General features: G+C 55.5%; 1 protein-coding gene across 3 annotated transcripts; it reads left to right on the top strand.

Moving 5' to 3' along the window:
• Window positions 1-1,622: 1,622 nt before the first annotated feature.
• Window positions 1,623-14,300, top strand: ZBTB48 (zinc finger and BTB domain containing 48). 3 transcript variants are annotated; one of them, XM_075906131.2, is made up of 11 exons: window positions 1,623-1,770; window positions 3,838-4,576; window positions 5,913-6,193; window positions 7,857-7,968; window positions 9,081-9,173; window positions 9,687-9,773; window positions 10,135-10,289; window positions 11,144-11,280; window positions 12,232-12,396; window positions 12,920-13,008; window positions 13,938-14,300. In XM_075906131.2, exons 2-11 carry the CDS (start codon window positions 3,887-3,889, stop codon window positions 14,232-14,234), a joined length of 2,106 nt encoding a protein of 701 aa, XP_075762246.2. In that variant the 5' UTR covers window positions 1,623-1,770; window positions 3,838-3,886; the 3' UTR covers window positions 14,235-14,300. The 3 variants fall into 3 exon arrangements, with proteins under 3 accessions (XP_075762246.2, XP_075762245.2, XP_075762244.2); XM_075906130.2 differs by having other exon boundaries at window positions 3,838-4,579; XM_075906129.2 differs by having other exon boundaries at window positions 3,838-4,579; window positions 5,871-6,193.
• Window positions 14,301-14,893: the final 593 nt, after the last annotated feature.

The raw sequence follows: 14,893 nt of genomic DNA, 5'->3' as shown, positions 1-14,893 counted from the left end.
AGAAAGGCAACGCGATGACCTGAGCCTGCTGCCCAGCAATGTGGCGAGGGAGAGCCCATCGCTGACCCTGACCCAGGTCTCCTGTAGTGGGCAGCGAGTGTCCAAGTTGGACTCCACCAGCTTTGGCTGCCCAGGCAGCAGGGCTCTGTCTACACTGGTGGGTTCTTGTGCAAGAACCCCCAGAGTGTCCACACTACCCGCCTGCTCTTGCACAAGAAGATTTACAGGACGGCGTGGGAAGAGAGGGCTTCTTGCCGAAGAGCTACGCACTTTTCTAACAGGTGGAAGCTCACTTGCGCAGGAGCTCTTGTGCACGGCAGGAGCTTCTTGTGCAAGAAGGATGCACGGCAGGAGCTCTTGTGCAAGAAGGATGCACGGCAGGGGCTTCTTGTGCAAGGAGGATGCACGGCAGGGGCTTCTTGTGCAAGAAGGATGCACGGCAGGGGCTTCTTGTGCAAGAAGGATGCACGGCAGGGGCTTCTTGTGCAAGAAGGATGCACGGCAGGGGCTTCTTGTGCAAGGAGGATGCACGGCAGGGGCTCTTGTGCAAGAAGGATGCACGGCAGGGGCTCTTGTGCAAGAAGGATGCACGGCAGGGGCTCTTGTGCAAGGAGGATGCACGGCAGGGGCTTCTTGTGCAAGGAGGATGCACGGCAGGGGCTCTTGTGCAAGAAGGATGCACGGCAGGGGCTTCTTGTGCAAGGAGGGTGCACGGCAGGGGCTTCTTGTGCAAGGAGGGTGCACGGCAGGGGCTCTTGTGCAAGAAGGATGCACGGCAGGGGCTCTTGTGCAAGAAGGATGCACGGCAGGGGCTCTTGTGCAAGAAGGATGCACGGCAGGGGCTTCTTGTGCAAGGAGGATGGACGGCAGGGGCTTCTTGTGCAAGGAGGATGCACGGCAGGGGCTCTTGTGCAAGAAGGATGCACGGCAGGGGCTTCTTGTGCAAGGAGGATGCACGGCAGGGGCTCTTGTGCAAGAAGGATGCACGGCAGGGGCTTCTTGTGCAAGGAGGATGCACGGCAGGGGCTCTTGTGCAAGAAGGATGCACGGCAGGGGCTTCTTGTGCAAGAAGGATGCACGGCAGGGGCTTCTTGTGCAAGGAGGATGCACGGCAGGAGCTCTTGTGCAAGAAGGATGCACGGCAGGGGCTCTTGTGCAAGAAAGCCCTGTGGCTAAAATGGCCGTCCAGGTGTCCAGGAATGAGGCTTCCCGGACGGACACTAAGCCCCGGGCTCCCGGCTCCGGCACAGAGCAGCGCTCCAGCAAGTGCAGGGCCCGGCCCGCTCTGCTCCTGCAGCCACCAGCCCAGCCCAGCTCAGCCCGTCAGGGGGCCCGGCTGGGGGGGGGCCACGGGGGGCCCGGCTGGGGGGGGTCCGGTCAGGGCGGGGGGCCCGGCTGGGGGGGGTCCCGTGGGGCGGGGGGTCCGGTCCGGGCGGGGGGGGCCCGGCTGGGGGGGGGGCCCGGGGGGCGGGGGGGGCCGCACGAGGGAAGCGGAGCCCCCAGAGCCCCCCCCCGCGTGCAGCGCCGGGCCCGGCGAGCGGATTGTGCGCTCGGGGGGGGCTGAGGTTCCGCGCTCCGGGCCAAAGCTCCGCCCCCCTGAAAAGGGGGAGGCCCCGCCCTGAAGATCCCGGCACCGCCCGCCCCGTGCGCCCAGCCCCGCCCCCAGACGCTCACGAGCCGCCCCGCCCCTCGAGGTGACGTCACTTCCGGCGCGTCCCGAAGATGGCGGCGGCCCGGCCCCTGCCGTAGCCCCCTCGCTTCCCGCCGCAGGTGAGGGGCGGGGCGGCCGCAGGGATGCGCGCGGGCCCCGGCCGGGTTGGGGGCGCTGGCTCCAAACGGGGGGATATCCCCAGGGAGACACTGGGGGGGCGATAGGAGGGGGGGGATATCTCTGCCCCCCCCGACAGTGTCACCCTGGGGGGCGGGTAGGAGGGGGGGGATATCTCTGCCCCCCCCGACAGTGTCACCCTGGGGGGCGGGTAGGAGGGGGGGATATCTCTGCCCCCCCCGACAGTGTCACCCTGGGGGGCGGGTAGGAGGGGGGGGATATCTCTGCCCCCCCGACAGTGTCACCCTGGGGGGCGGGTAGGAGGGGGGGGGATATCTCTGCCCCCCCCGACAGTGTCACCCTGGGGGGCGGGTAGGAGGGGGGGGATATCTCTGCCCCCCCCGACAGTGTCACCCTGGGGGGCGGGTAGGAGGGGGGGGGATATCTCTGCCCCCCCCGACAGTGTCACCCTGGGGGGCGGGTAGGAGGGGGGGGATATCTCTGCCCCCCCCGACAGTGTCACCCTGGGGGGCGGGTAGGAGGGGGGGGGATATCTCTGCCCCCCCGACAGTGTCACCCTGGGGGGCGGGTAGGAGGGGGGGGGATATCTCTGCCCCCCCGACAGTGTCACCCTGGGGGGCGGGTAGGAGGGGGGGGGATATCTCTGCCCCCCCCGACAGTGTCGCCCTGGGGGGCGGGTAGGAGGGGTGGGGGGATATCTCTGCCCCCCCCCCGACAGTGTCGCCCTGGGGGGCGGGTAGGAGGGGGGGGGATATCTCTGCCCCTCCCCGACAGTGTCACCCTGGGGGGCAGGTAGGAGGGGGGGATATCTCTGCCCCCCCTGACAGTGTCGCCCTGGGGGGCGGGTAGGAGGGGTGGGGGGATATCTCTGCCCCCCCCGACAGTGTCGCCCTGGGGGGCGGGTAGGAGGGGGGGGGATATCTCTGCCCCTCCCCGACAGTGTCACCCTGGGGGGCAGGTAGGAGGGGGGGGATATCTCTGCCCCTCCCCGACAGTGTCGCCCTGGGGGGCGGGTAGGAGGGGTGGGGGGATATCTCTGCCCCCCCTGACAGTGTCGCCCTGGGGGGCGGGTAGGAGGGGTGGGGGGATATCTCTGCCCCTCCCCGACAGTGTCACCCTGGGGGGCGGGTAGGAGGGGTGGGGGGATATCTCTGCCCCCCCTGACAGTGTCGCCCTGGGGGGCGGGTAGGAGGGGGGGGGATATCTCTGCCCCTCCCCGACAGTGTCACCCTGGGGGGCGGGTAGGAGGGGTGGGGGGATATCTCTGCCCCCCCTGACAGTGTCGCCCTGGGGGGCGGGTAGGAGGGGGGGGATATCTCTGCCCCTCCCCGACAGTGTCGCCCTGGGGGGCGGGTAGGAGGGGGGGGGATATCTCTGCCCCTCCCCGACAGTGTCGCCCTGGGGGGCGGGTAGGAGGGGTGGGGGGATATCTCTGCCCCCCCCCGACAGTGTCGCCCTGGGGGACGGGTAGGAGGGGTGGGGGGATATCTCTGCCCCTCCCCGACAGTGTCGCCCTGGGGGGCGGGTAGGAGGGGTGGGGGGATATCTCTGCCCCCCCTGACAGTGTCGCCCTGGGGGGCGGGTAGGAGGGGGGGGATATCTCTGCCCCTCCCCGACAGTGTCGCCCTGGGGGGCAGGTAGGAGGGGGGGGGGGATATCTCTGCCCCTCCCCGACAGTGTCGCCCTGGGGGGCGGGTAGGAGGGGGGGGGATATCTCTGCCCCTCCCCGACAGTGTCGCCCTGGGGGGCGGGTAGGAGGGGGGGGATATCTCTGCCCCTCCCCGACAGTGTCACCCTGGGGGGCGGGTAGGAGGGGGGGGGATATCTCTGCCCCCCCCCGACAGTGTCGCCCTGGGGGGCAGGTAGGAGGGGTGGGGGGATATCTCTGCCCCCCCCGACAGTGTCTCCCTGGGGGGCGGGTGGGGGGGGGGATATCTCTGCCCCCCCCCGACAGTGTCTCCCTGGGGGGCAGCCGGGGGAGGGGGAGTCTCCGGGGAACTATGAGCAGGTGCCCTTCGAGCCACTTTCTCTTCTGCCCCCCCCGCCAGCCTTGGCCCCAGCCCCGCCGGTTCGCTCCTCCCCCGCCTGCCCCGGACCATGGATGGCTCCTTTGTCCAGCACAGCGTCCGCGTCCTGCAGGAGCTGAACAAGCAGCGGGAGAAGGGCCAGTACTGCGATGCTACCCTGGACGTGGGCGGCCTGGTGTTCAAAGCCCACTGGAGCGTCCTGGCTTGCTGCAGCTGCTTCTTCCAGGGCTTGTACGGAGACGGAGCCTCCAGCAGCATCATCCTCCCCGAGAGCTTTGCCGAAATCTTTGAGCTCCTGCTGGACTTCTTCTACACCGGACACCTCGCGCTTACCTCGGAGAACCGGGAGAAGGTGCTAGCCGCTGCCAGGGAGCTCTGTGTCCCTGAAGCGGTGGAATTGTGCCAGAGCTTCAAGCCAAAATGCTTTGATGGCAGTGATCTAAATAACCGCTGTGTCCGTGAGACAGCTCCTAGGGAAGAGCTCAATGGTCACTTAAAGCAGCCACCAGACTCTGATGGAGAACAGGCTCTCAAAGCAGTGTCTAAATGTAATGCTGCTAGTGATGCCAGCCCCAGCAGCTGCACGAGGAGAGCCAAGCTAGCCCAGGGACCAAGTGGGAACCCACCTCTTCTTAGGGAAAGGCTTAAAAGGGCTGTTAAAACGACTGCATTGAGCAATTCAGGTGAAGTAAAGGAACGTAAAGAACTAAAAAGGCCACCTAAAAGAGGAGGCACCGAAGACAGAGGCATCAGCAATGAGGTGGTGTGTGGTGCATGTCCTACCAGGGTTTCTTTTGTGAATTAAGAAACTATTCTCCTTAGAACTAAAGGTTTAACATTTAAGCAGGGAGAGTTTGCTCTTGAAAACTAAATATCAAGCGTAAGGGCTGTGTCTGTTAATCTTCTCAGCAGAGTGTGTGTTAGAAGAGGGCAAGGATGGCGGTTTAAACGCAGGACTGGCACTCAGCAGGCATGGGGGGAAGGCCTGTTCCTGACTATGCCAGAGAATTGCTGTGTGTTCTTGAGCAGGTCACTTAACTTTCAGGGATCTTTTCCCTTCCCAGTTGTAAGGGGGGACCTATATCTCCAGGACGTTGAGACTTAGTTGGCTACTACTTGTAACTGTTGAACTCCACAAATGGCAGATATTACAGAGTACCAAGCATTCATGTTTTCATATTAATTGTGTTATTTAATTAGTTTCCTAGAGCAAAGCCTCAGCACCTGCAATTCTTAATAAGTTTGGGTATTCAGGAAGGAAGGAACAAACATCTTAAATTAAAGATGTACTTTGGCTCAAAGACCAGATAAAATTTCATTAAGATACTATTTTAAGGGAAGGAATTTCAGACCTACTAAAAAGTAATACTCCCTTTTGCAGTGTATATTGGTCTCTGAGAGTCAATATTGCAGGAGAAACAAACACTGAGGCTGGAGTTGGAAGCAGGGATGTGAATGGTTAACCAGTAAGCATGACCTTTACTGGGTGATGCTTACTAGTTCTGGTTAACGGGCAGGCTGAAGCAGCCTGCTGCAGGCATGGAGTTGCTCCAGCCTGGCTGGCATGCTGAGAGCTAGGGCGCTTCAGCCCCCATGTAACTAGTTAATCGGTTTCAGTTAACTGATCAAACTTGGGATGTAAAATTCCATGTGAAATAGTTACTCGGCCCTCTTTACTTCAACTGCGACAAGGGTTCAGGCTGTTGGTGAAGAGGGAACAATTCTTGTGTACAGCAACAGTAGCATGTAGGTAGGTTTTAAGAATCAAGGCAGCCAGGGAGCAGCTTGCAACCAAAGCGCTGCAGTGATGGTTTTCAGGAGCGGTGTGTTTGGGGTTATCCTCTTAAAGCACCGGAGCAAGCTAAACGCAGCCCGTGGACTGGAGTCAGACTCTTCCTCTTGGGGTATTGGGAGATGGTCAGTCAAATCCACTGAATGTTAGTTAATTGTTCTGAAAGCTGCTTGTCAGAGAATGGTGCTGGAGCACCCAGAATTTAGCTGACTGGGATGATATTGCAGTACCACTATAGATGCAATTTCTTGTTCTATCTAAGGTGTTCATTGAGTTAACGTACTGGCTCCCTGTTCCATCACAGTGGGAAATGCAGGTTGTACAAGTTTCTGATGAGGTAGCAGCAGAAGATTATGGAGGAGCTCATGAGGAAAGAGGTGAAGATTACATTCCTGAGAAAAAGACCTTGAGGACCAAAAAGAAATCCAATTTGGCAAAAAAGCCTAGCAGTTCGGAGCCTGCAGGGAATGCTGGGCTGCTAGAGGCTGGGAGTCCTGGGAACAGAAAAGGTACAGCTGTGCCGGTTGAATGCCCCACATGTCATAAAACCTTCCTCAGCAAATATTATCTAAAAGTGCACAACAGGTAAACATTCTGATTTTTATTCCTGTACCTTCTCCCCACGTAGTAAGAGGGGCCTGTGCCCTGAGTGGTTCCCAGTAGGGCCGGGCTGTGCAGAGCAAGTTATACCGGGTAGCTGAACTTGAGCTCATTTCTGAATGTAAATTCCACTGTTAGTTATGAAGTAATAGTACAGTGAGGCCAGCAAAGCCTGAGGCCAAGTCTTCACAGTACCCCACCCCACCCCATCCCCTCGAGCTAAGAGATGCAACCTCAGCTAGGCAAACAGCTTTGCTGAAGTTGACGTACTTACCCGGTGTCTTCTATGCGGTAAGGTTGGCCACACAACGATACCTGTAAGAAATGTAAGTGTTGGGTGGAGTATGGGGGGCTCAGGGCAGAGGGTTTGGGTGTGTGTGGGGGGGGGCAGGAATTAGGGCTGGGGATGCAGGTGTCAAGGTTGGGGGTGTATGAGAGGCTCAGAGCAGGTGGGTGGGGTGTGGAGAAGTGCAGGAGTTAGGGCTGGGGAGTATGAGGGGGGGTTTGGGGCAGAGGGCTGAGTGGGGTGCAAAGGGAGACATTTCAGGGGGCCTGCAGCTGCACTTATCCCAGTTGGAGTGGGTTTTTTTCCTCTTTGTGTTGACTAGGGGGCGAGGGAAAGTTCACAGCCTGTGAGCCTTCTTCCTCTGCCCTCCCCTGGCCAGCTGGGAGCAAGAGCAGGCTATGCACATTGTCCTTGTTCCCTAGTCAGCAAAAAGAAACAAAAACATTCAGCAACTGGGGTACGTGTGGCCGCATCCCCCCAGTCCCTGAAATGGCATCTCAAGCGTCTTCCCCGGCGTGAGTCTGGGCTGGGGTCAGTACACTTCGATGGTGGAGCAGAGGTGCTGTTTCCGGGATGCAGCCCCTAGGAGCAGATCTCAGGGCAAGCGCAGAGGAACTGCTGCCTGTTAACATTTGGTCAGACTCTGTCTGTGGAGCTGCCTGGAACAGCTTTAAAGCAGAATGGAGCCCTTTGTGATGCTGCATAGCATACGAGTGTTGTTAACTAATGCCCAAAGGGAGAGCCTACCTGCAGCAGCAGGAGGGAGCCCCAGGTTGGTTACGTCACGTCAGTTTCCCAGGTCAGCATGCTGGTGGGGACAGAGCGTGGTTGTCTTCTGGAGAGGCCACGGGTGAGATTTCTGCAGGAGAGCCGTGGTGAGCTGATGCTTCGAGATGCCATGGGGCAGCAGGCCTGTCTCCCTAGCGGACAGCGTCCAGCAGGGTCTCTGATCTCTCTCGCCTTGGACTCTTTCTAACCGCTGTCACAGCGAGTGTTGGTGTGAGCAGTATTTCGCTGGGCACGAGTTAATGATTTTAGTACTCTCTCGGCGTGTGACAAATGAGCAGAGCTTCACTGTCCTCTTTTAAACTGGGCTAGGAGGGGAGTGTCGACCTAGAAATGACACAATCTAGGGATGGTCCGATTAGTGCAGCCTCTCAAGCCAGAGGACAGATTTGGGTAATTGGGAAAATCACTCGTCTCAGAGCCTGCTTCTCTAGTGCAACTCAGTTAAGACAACTGGCATCCTGGCTGTAACTTGGGATCCTGTTGTGTGAATGGCTCCCTCACCTGTCCCAAGGAACTATTGCCTTTTGTGGTCAAAGCCTGAGAATTCCAGAGCCCTCTTGCTATTCCTTTTAGGAAACACACCGGAGAGAAGCCATTTGAATGTTCCAAGTGTGGTAAATGTTATTTTCGGAAGGAGAATCTGCTGGAGCATGAAGCTAGGAACTGTCTGAACCGTTCGGAGCAGGTATTTCTGGGACCTGGCAAGGGAGGCATAGGAGACAGCAGCTGTTAAATTGTTGCAGCGGCAGCATGCCCACAGCCGCGTGCTGTGCTCACTTCTTGCCTGGAGCTGTAACTGGAGCTGTCTGTCCAGAGAATTCTCTGGGGGTGCCACGTGCTCAGAGGTTGGAACAAACTCAGAGTTTCTAGAGCAGTGCTCAGTGCACGGCCTGGTCTGGGAGGCCACTGCCATTCTCTGTTTGGAGAAGGATGCCCCCCTCGGGCAGCCCAAAGCCATCTCACCAGGAAATAAGCAGGGCAGGGCAGCAAAGCCCGATGTTAAATCCTGGGTTTGCCCGTTTTGCTGGGCACTGGGTAACATGAGCAGAATTAGAGCCTCCGCTGCAGCCTCCTGCCTAGCCAGAACCAAGCTCAGCCTCAGTCATTGACATTGAAACTAACATGGAAACTGCCTCATCTCTCCTCTGCTGCTGCTGTCTGCTGTGCGCCAGCTGAGCTCCCTGCTGAAGATGGGCCAGGCAGCTGTGGGCCTCGCACTAAGGACGTTAATAGTGTAATTCACTAATCGAATAGTTGACGCATTTTTGCATCGACTATTCGATAGGGTGGCGCTGCCCCTGTGAAACGCTGCTGTGGCATTTCAACGCAGCGCTGCATGGATCCCATAGCTTGGTATCTGAGGCACTGCCGCTTTAAAGTACCCCCTCTCCCACCCTTTGCTGCCTTTAGCTGATGCAGGGGGAAGGAAGCGACTAGTCGACTCGACTAACCAATAAGTATTTGCTTATCGGATAGCAGACTAGTCCTTAGCACCCTAACCTTGCCCCGTGACTTGCAGCAAGACAGCGTGAAATGGCAGCACGTGTGGTCACCACTTGCTTTGGGCTTTTGGGACAAAGTTTGGTATTTGGTATGGAGACAGTGTGGAGGGGTCACATGCCAGCAGCATCCTAACCAGACTCCCGGACTGAAGAGTCTGGATTCTGAACGGCACCCGATTCCTAGGTCACCTTGCTTTATCTTCTGTCCCCTTTTCCTGTGTCTATCCTTTCTTGCCTCTCCATAAGCAGCGCTGCTAGGGTCCTGCTGATCTGCCTCCCCTCCTGTCTTTTTCAGGTTTTCACCTGTTCGGTCTGCCAGGAGGTATTTAAGAGGCGAATGGAATTACGGCTGCACATGGTGTCGCACACTGGGGAAATGCCTTACAAGGTCAGCCGAGAGCGCCAAGGAGCATTCCTGGGAATGGCCGAGAGACGCCATCATGAAAGGAAAGAGGGGCATGTCTGCAAAGATGCCTTTCTATTCTGGGGTTCAGGGGCTGGCCACAGGCAGGCCGTGCACCGAGAGCATGCGCCAGGAATTGGGTTGGTGCTGGGACAGGCGGGGTTACTGGGCTCTTGCCTATGCCTGAACTCTGGAACGTTGCTTTGGTTTATTCTGGGTCTGAAAGAACTGACCCCACTAAGCCCTTCCTGTCACCAGACCCAGCTGTGCAGCGCGGAGCCCAGGGGCCCTGGCCTGGGGGGAGGGCCAAGGGTGCACTTGGTACTTACGGCCTTGCTTGTGGTTGTGTTATAACCAGAGCCCAGGGGAAAGATTTGTGTCTTGCATCTTTTCTGCTGCACCACGGTGGCCATGCTGCATTAGGGAAGCATTAAGCTCATCTCAGTTACTGCAAGTGCTCGGGAAACAGCCAGAGGCTGACTCTTGTTTGTCTTTCAGTGTTCCTCCTGTGTCCAGCAGTTCATGCAAAAGAAGGATCTTCAAAGCCATATGATAAAGCTACATGGTGCTCCCAAACCCCATGCGGTAAGCGGGGGAGGGGGAGGCTGAAGGGAGGCGGGCAGAGGTGACGTCTTGGGGGTACAAGATGGAATCTTGAATTATTCCTGAGGAAAGAGGGAGGCAAGTGCAGGGGCATGCGGGAGTTCTGGAAAATCAAAGGTTCCTCGCCTGCATCTAGTCCTAGTGCGGTGGCACACCCGGCAAAGAACAGTAGCGGGGCTGGCTCTGGCAGTCCCTAACCCTCACCGGGAGGGGACCTATTCCACCAGAGGCTTGGCCTGGGCCTCGCCTTTGCTCTTGTCTGGTCACTGGGAAGCCAGTTCCCTGAGCGTGCGACAGAGCTTCCTCTATTATCTGATTCTAACCCCTCCCTATGGACTCGTAGTGCTCTGCCTGCTCCAAGTGCTTCCTGTCTCGAACGGAGCTGCGCCTGCACGAGGCATTCAAGCACCGCGGAGAGAAGCTGTTCGTCTGTGAGGAGTGTGGGCACAGGGCGTCGAGTCGCAATGGCTTACAGATGCACATCAAGGCTAAACACAGGTATTGCACGAGGAGGGGGGCACAAGCATATGCACGTTCTTCATCCCCCACTTACTGTCTTCCTTGCAGACGTGCTGATCTCTAGACCACGTTGCAGGGACCTGTCCTGCAGAGGGCAGAAGATGGACTAGGAGAGCCTGGGACAGGCATTACTCCTGTCTTTGTCCTGGAGGGCAGATGAGAAAGGCCCCTTCAGGAATAGCAGCACAAAAGGCCAGCACTTGGTTCTGCCAGAGCAGGGCAGCACTGCCTCTTCCCCCAGCGGTGTAACTTACCCATGTGCTGTTTGTGGTTCATGTGACCTGCACGGGCTCAGTCTGCCCTTTGGCTTTGGAAGCTGATGAAGCAATTTCTGTGTCTGGCTTGGGCTGTTCTTTAGGTCAACGACACATTTCAGCAGTTTTCCTCATACTCCCTGTTGGGTACGGGGTCCCCAGCGCTGCAGCACAGCGTCACAAGCGATTCATCAGCACCCCTAGTCAGTCAGCTCTCAGCAAGGAGCCCTGAGCCCCTGACCGGGGGGCTGATTAATCACCTGTGAAGCTGTGCTGCCCCACAGCTTAGCAGGAACACGGCCTGCTCAGTGCTAGCTGTAATGGCCGAGGGGGAAGACTGGCTTCTGCTCTTCGTACCTGCAGCCTGGCTAGAACATTAAGCACAGTTCTTCGGCCTCTGCAAGGCTGCCTGTTTTGAGAGGCGTGAAACAGGATTGAGCCCCAGAAGAGCTGTACAAGCTGCCTTCGCCCCCAGGGATCTCACCCTTCTCGTGGAGAGCTGGGGTTGGAATTGTTCCTCCAGCCAAAGAGGCTCTCAGGACAGGAACACACTGAACGTGGCTCTCCCCCTCCTTCCAGGAACGAGCGCCCATATGTGTGCGAGTTCTGCCATCACGCCTTCACCCAGAAAGCCAACCTCAACATGCACCTCCGCACGCACACGGGCGAGAAACCTTTCCAGTGCCACCTCTGTGGGAAGACATTTAGGACTCAAGGTACAGACAGAGGATCCTTTCATAGGCCTGCTAAGCTGGCTGTCATTCCAGTCCTCGGAGAGCTCCACTGTTTGGTGAATGTTCTTCCACTGCTGGGGCCCGAGCAGTGAATGTGTCTGTCCTAACGTCAGCGTTGAGTGTTCTAGTGGGCCAGACCACAGGGCCATCTGCTGCCAGCAGGTGGTTCCTGAGACTAACTAAGCAAACCCTAGTGAGATGGTATGCAATTCCTTCTGGTCCCTTCTGGGCAACCGCTGCGCCAGACTTCCTTTGCTTGGTCCAGAGGTAGCTGTTTTTTTTTTCCAGATTTAAAGGGGCAGCTACCAGTAAAGCATGTTGGGAAATAGCAACTAAGGGAAGAGTTGAACTCCCCCTCCCACCTTTCTAGATGTTGAGGTGCTAGGAAGGAAAAATGTATCCCAGTGTTTTCAGAGATGAAACCTGGTATTATTCTGAAGCTCTTAAAAAAACCACCACGACATATCAAAAGTATAATTTCCAGACATCGGCTGTGTTCTCTGCTTAGAATTCACCAGCATGTCATGGTAATGTTGAAGTAGATTTTATAGACCTATCCTGGCACCTAAATAACTTGTGCAGATTTTTTAAGATGTTACATCTGTGCTTTTATAATACAATATTTGCCTCCCCAGTTTGTCCCTGCAGGGAACTTCATATACAGTAACCTGTGGAACTAATAAATTAATGTCCTTACTTCATTGAGCATCCATTTCTTATCCCTGGACACTGTGGAAGGGAAGACAACCACTCTTCCCAATATCCTTAACTGGAATGATAAAACCAGTGAATTCCCATTTGCATCTTTTCTAAAAACAAAATGATATTGTCTGAGTGCTGTGCCGTCTGTCGCAAGAATAGGAAATGGCAACCACTCTGTGGTAAATGTTTCTGTACACGAAGGATACATTGCGTGTTTCTCATCTGTGTTAGCGAGTCTGGATAAGCACAACCGTACACACACTGGTGAACGCCCGTTCAGCTGTGAGTTCTGCGATCAGAGGTTCACGGAGAAAGGGCCCCTACTGAGGCACATTGCTAGCAGGCATCAGGAAGGAAGACCACACTTCTGCCAGATCTGTGCGAAAACTTTCAAAGGTAATGTCCATTGCAGCAATGCTACTGTGTCCTCCTGTGCTGGGTTATGAGCCTCTTTGTCTTAAATCAAAGTGACCATGTAAGTGCTAGTCTGGGATTTGTGAGTTTGCCTGCTGTGGCATGAGGAAGCAAATGTTAGATTGTGCTCCCAACTCTTAACACAGCTGTGTGCAGAACAAGTGGATCCAGCATTTGTGTTTTGTCAAACATGCAGTCTAATGTCCTTTGTTGACGCAATATTCAGCAGAACTGCACTAGTGAAAGCAGAGCACTCGCTTCTCCTTCAAGCTTTCCTGTGAGTGAGTGGGGCAAGTTTGAGGCCGTAGCATAGCTGCAAAATGGAATCTCCCTTTCACTGTGTCCTGAGATATTAGGGTTGGCACCGGGGCCCTTGCTGTGGTAACATTTCCAACATAGCCCAGGCCTGATTGTATGCCTCTGGACCTCTGTCGTAGTGTTCAGACAATGAACACGTTATGATGTTCAGCCAAGTAGCTAATAGCTGCTAACTTTCACTTCTCAGCTGTTGAACAGTTGCGTGTCCACGTCCGCAGACATAAAGGAGTGAGGAAGTTTGAATGCACTGAATGTGGTTACAAGTTCACCCGGCAGGTATGCGTTTTTCCTCATTCTGCTTAGTCAGCAAATTTACTCTGCCTGGTTGAGTCAGTAGCTTCCTCTTTGCGAAGAGTCGCACGTCCATGAAAAGAGATGGGGAAACAAGTGTGGTGTGTTCCTTTGAGAGGGAAGCTGAGGGGTCCTGAACTGAAGCCTGTTCATTGCCTGTTGTAGACTGGAAATAGGCAGAGCAGCAGGTGAAGTGTCTGAGCTGCCAGCTGCGCAGCAGAGGGGAAAGAGGAATGCGTGTCAGTAGACTTTCTCCTTTGACCAAGTTTCCCCTCAGTAACCACACCAAAATCTCATAGTCCTTTGGGGTTGGGTGGAAGGGGAAGCAAATGGAGGTAAGTGATCCCCTCCCCCGCCCCACAGAAAAGAGTGAAATGCTTTAATGATTAGTTGAGGCAGAAATCAAGTCTCAAAACCTCAATCTAGTGTGAAATATGGGTCTCTGCTTTTTGCTCCCAGCCTGGGTAATGGCTGCGAATTGGTGGATAAATTGAGGGTTGAGTCTCAGCTAGAGCAGCCTGGAAAACTTCAAAAATAGGATTTTTTCTTACTAGTTGTATCTGCTGTTCCCTTTCCACAGCTAGAAGCCTGCTCTGCTGCCCTAAGGAGAAAAGGCTAAGTTGCCCCTTCTCTTACAGAGAAAGTGTTGGGGGGGCAGAAGCCTCTGTGGAAGAGTGGCCCCAACTTTGCCTTCTTCCCTGTTGCCATTTTCCTCCTTTGTGGCCTTCTGTGAATTCACTATGCATTTATTTTCCTGCATCCCTCCTCCACCCCAGTGCTAATTGGTTCCAACTTTCAAAGCAACTTCTTGGGCCCTCAACACTCCTGCATCCTGGGCCTCCTTTCTCAGCGAGAGGCAACTTTGCTGGGCAGGTTTTAGTTGGGTAATGACGGACTTGACTCTTCTTTTAAAGGCTCACTTGAGGCGCCACATGGAGATTCATGACAGGGTTGAAAACTACAACCCCCGGCAGAGAAAGCTGCGGAACCTAATCATCGAGGATGAAAAATCTGTGGTGGTAGCACTTCAGCCCCCTCATGAATTAGAAGTGGGGCCAGCAGAAGTCATTGTGGAATCCCTCTCACACAGCTCCCTGGCTGAAGAGATTCCTGTACAGAGACTCTGTTCAAATGAGACCTTCTCCATGACAGATGTTATTGAACAATCTCTTATCATTACTACTACGATCCCTGAAGATTGTGAAACATAGCACGTGTGTGCTTGTACATGCCTATGCCTTTCCCTTCAAAGAAATAAAATGAAGCATTAGGTTGGACTGTTGACAAGAGCTTGATGTTTGTGTTTCAAAGCCACTTCTCAAACTCTGCTCCCGCCTAAATCCTTGTGCCTAATGTGAGAACCTGACCTTACTCTCAGCCCACCCAGCTGGAAAGATACAGCTTTTCACTAACTTGTCTAGAAAAAGTAAAGTTTGGTTTAAAGAAAGGTCTATCCCACCCCGCCTCTATTACTCCAGCGCCGTGGCAGTAGCAGGTAAACCATCCTCCTCCGAGGCAGCAGTTTGACAGTGACACTTCACTCTTTACAACAGTCATACTCCTGGACCTATCACAGCTTGGGTACCCTAGCTCTTGCTCTCCCAGGCAGCTGTGCGGCAGTCTGGCTTTACACAACCCCATACCACGAACAGCATTCTACAGTTAGCCATTAGGAAAGAGCCTGATAAAATTGTTCCATGACCCGATTTTTGCTAGGGACACTCCAAAACTGGATTGAGATAGTTTTGATAATTTGTTGAGAGATTTTAGAAGAGGTTTAAGTACCTGAATCCCATTGAATTTTAATGGGAGTTGGGCAACAAGCACCACTAAAAATCCCAGCCCTAATGCAGGAACAACTAACTGATAA

This window comes from Pelodiscus sinensis, chromosome 24 (genome assembly GCF_052426305.1).
Source record: "Pelodiscus sinensis isolate ZL-2025 chromosome 24, ASM5242630v1, whole genome shotgun sequence".
Taxonomy (NCBI): Eukaryota; Metazoa; Chordata; order Testudines; family Trionychidae; genus Pelodiscus; species Pelodiscus sinensis.
Note: the sequence above shows the minus strand (reverse complement) of the source record. Positions and strands in the feature narration are given on the sequence as shown.

Coding starts and splice junctions, on each gene's coding strand:
- ZBTB48 (XM_075906129.2), top strand. CDS start 3,887: ATGGATGGCTCCTTTGTCCAGCACAGCGTCCGCGTCCTGCAGGAGCTG. Junction 6,194..7,856: donor TATCTAAAAGTGCACAACAG/GTAAACATTCTG, acceptor TATTCCTTTTAG/GAAACACACCGGAGAGAAGC. Junction 9,174..9,686: donor CTGGGGAAATGCCTTACAAG/GTCAGCCGAGAG, acceptor TTTGTCTTTCAG/TGTTCCTCCTGTGTCCAGCA.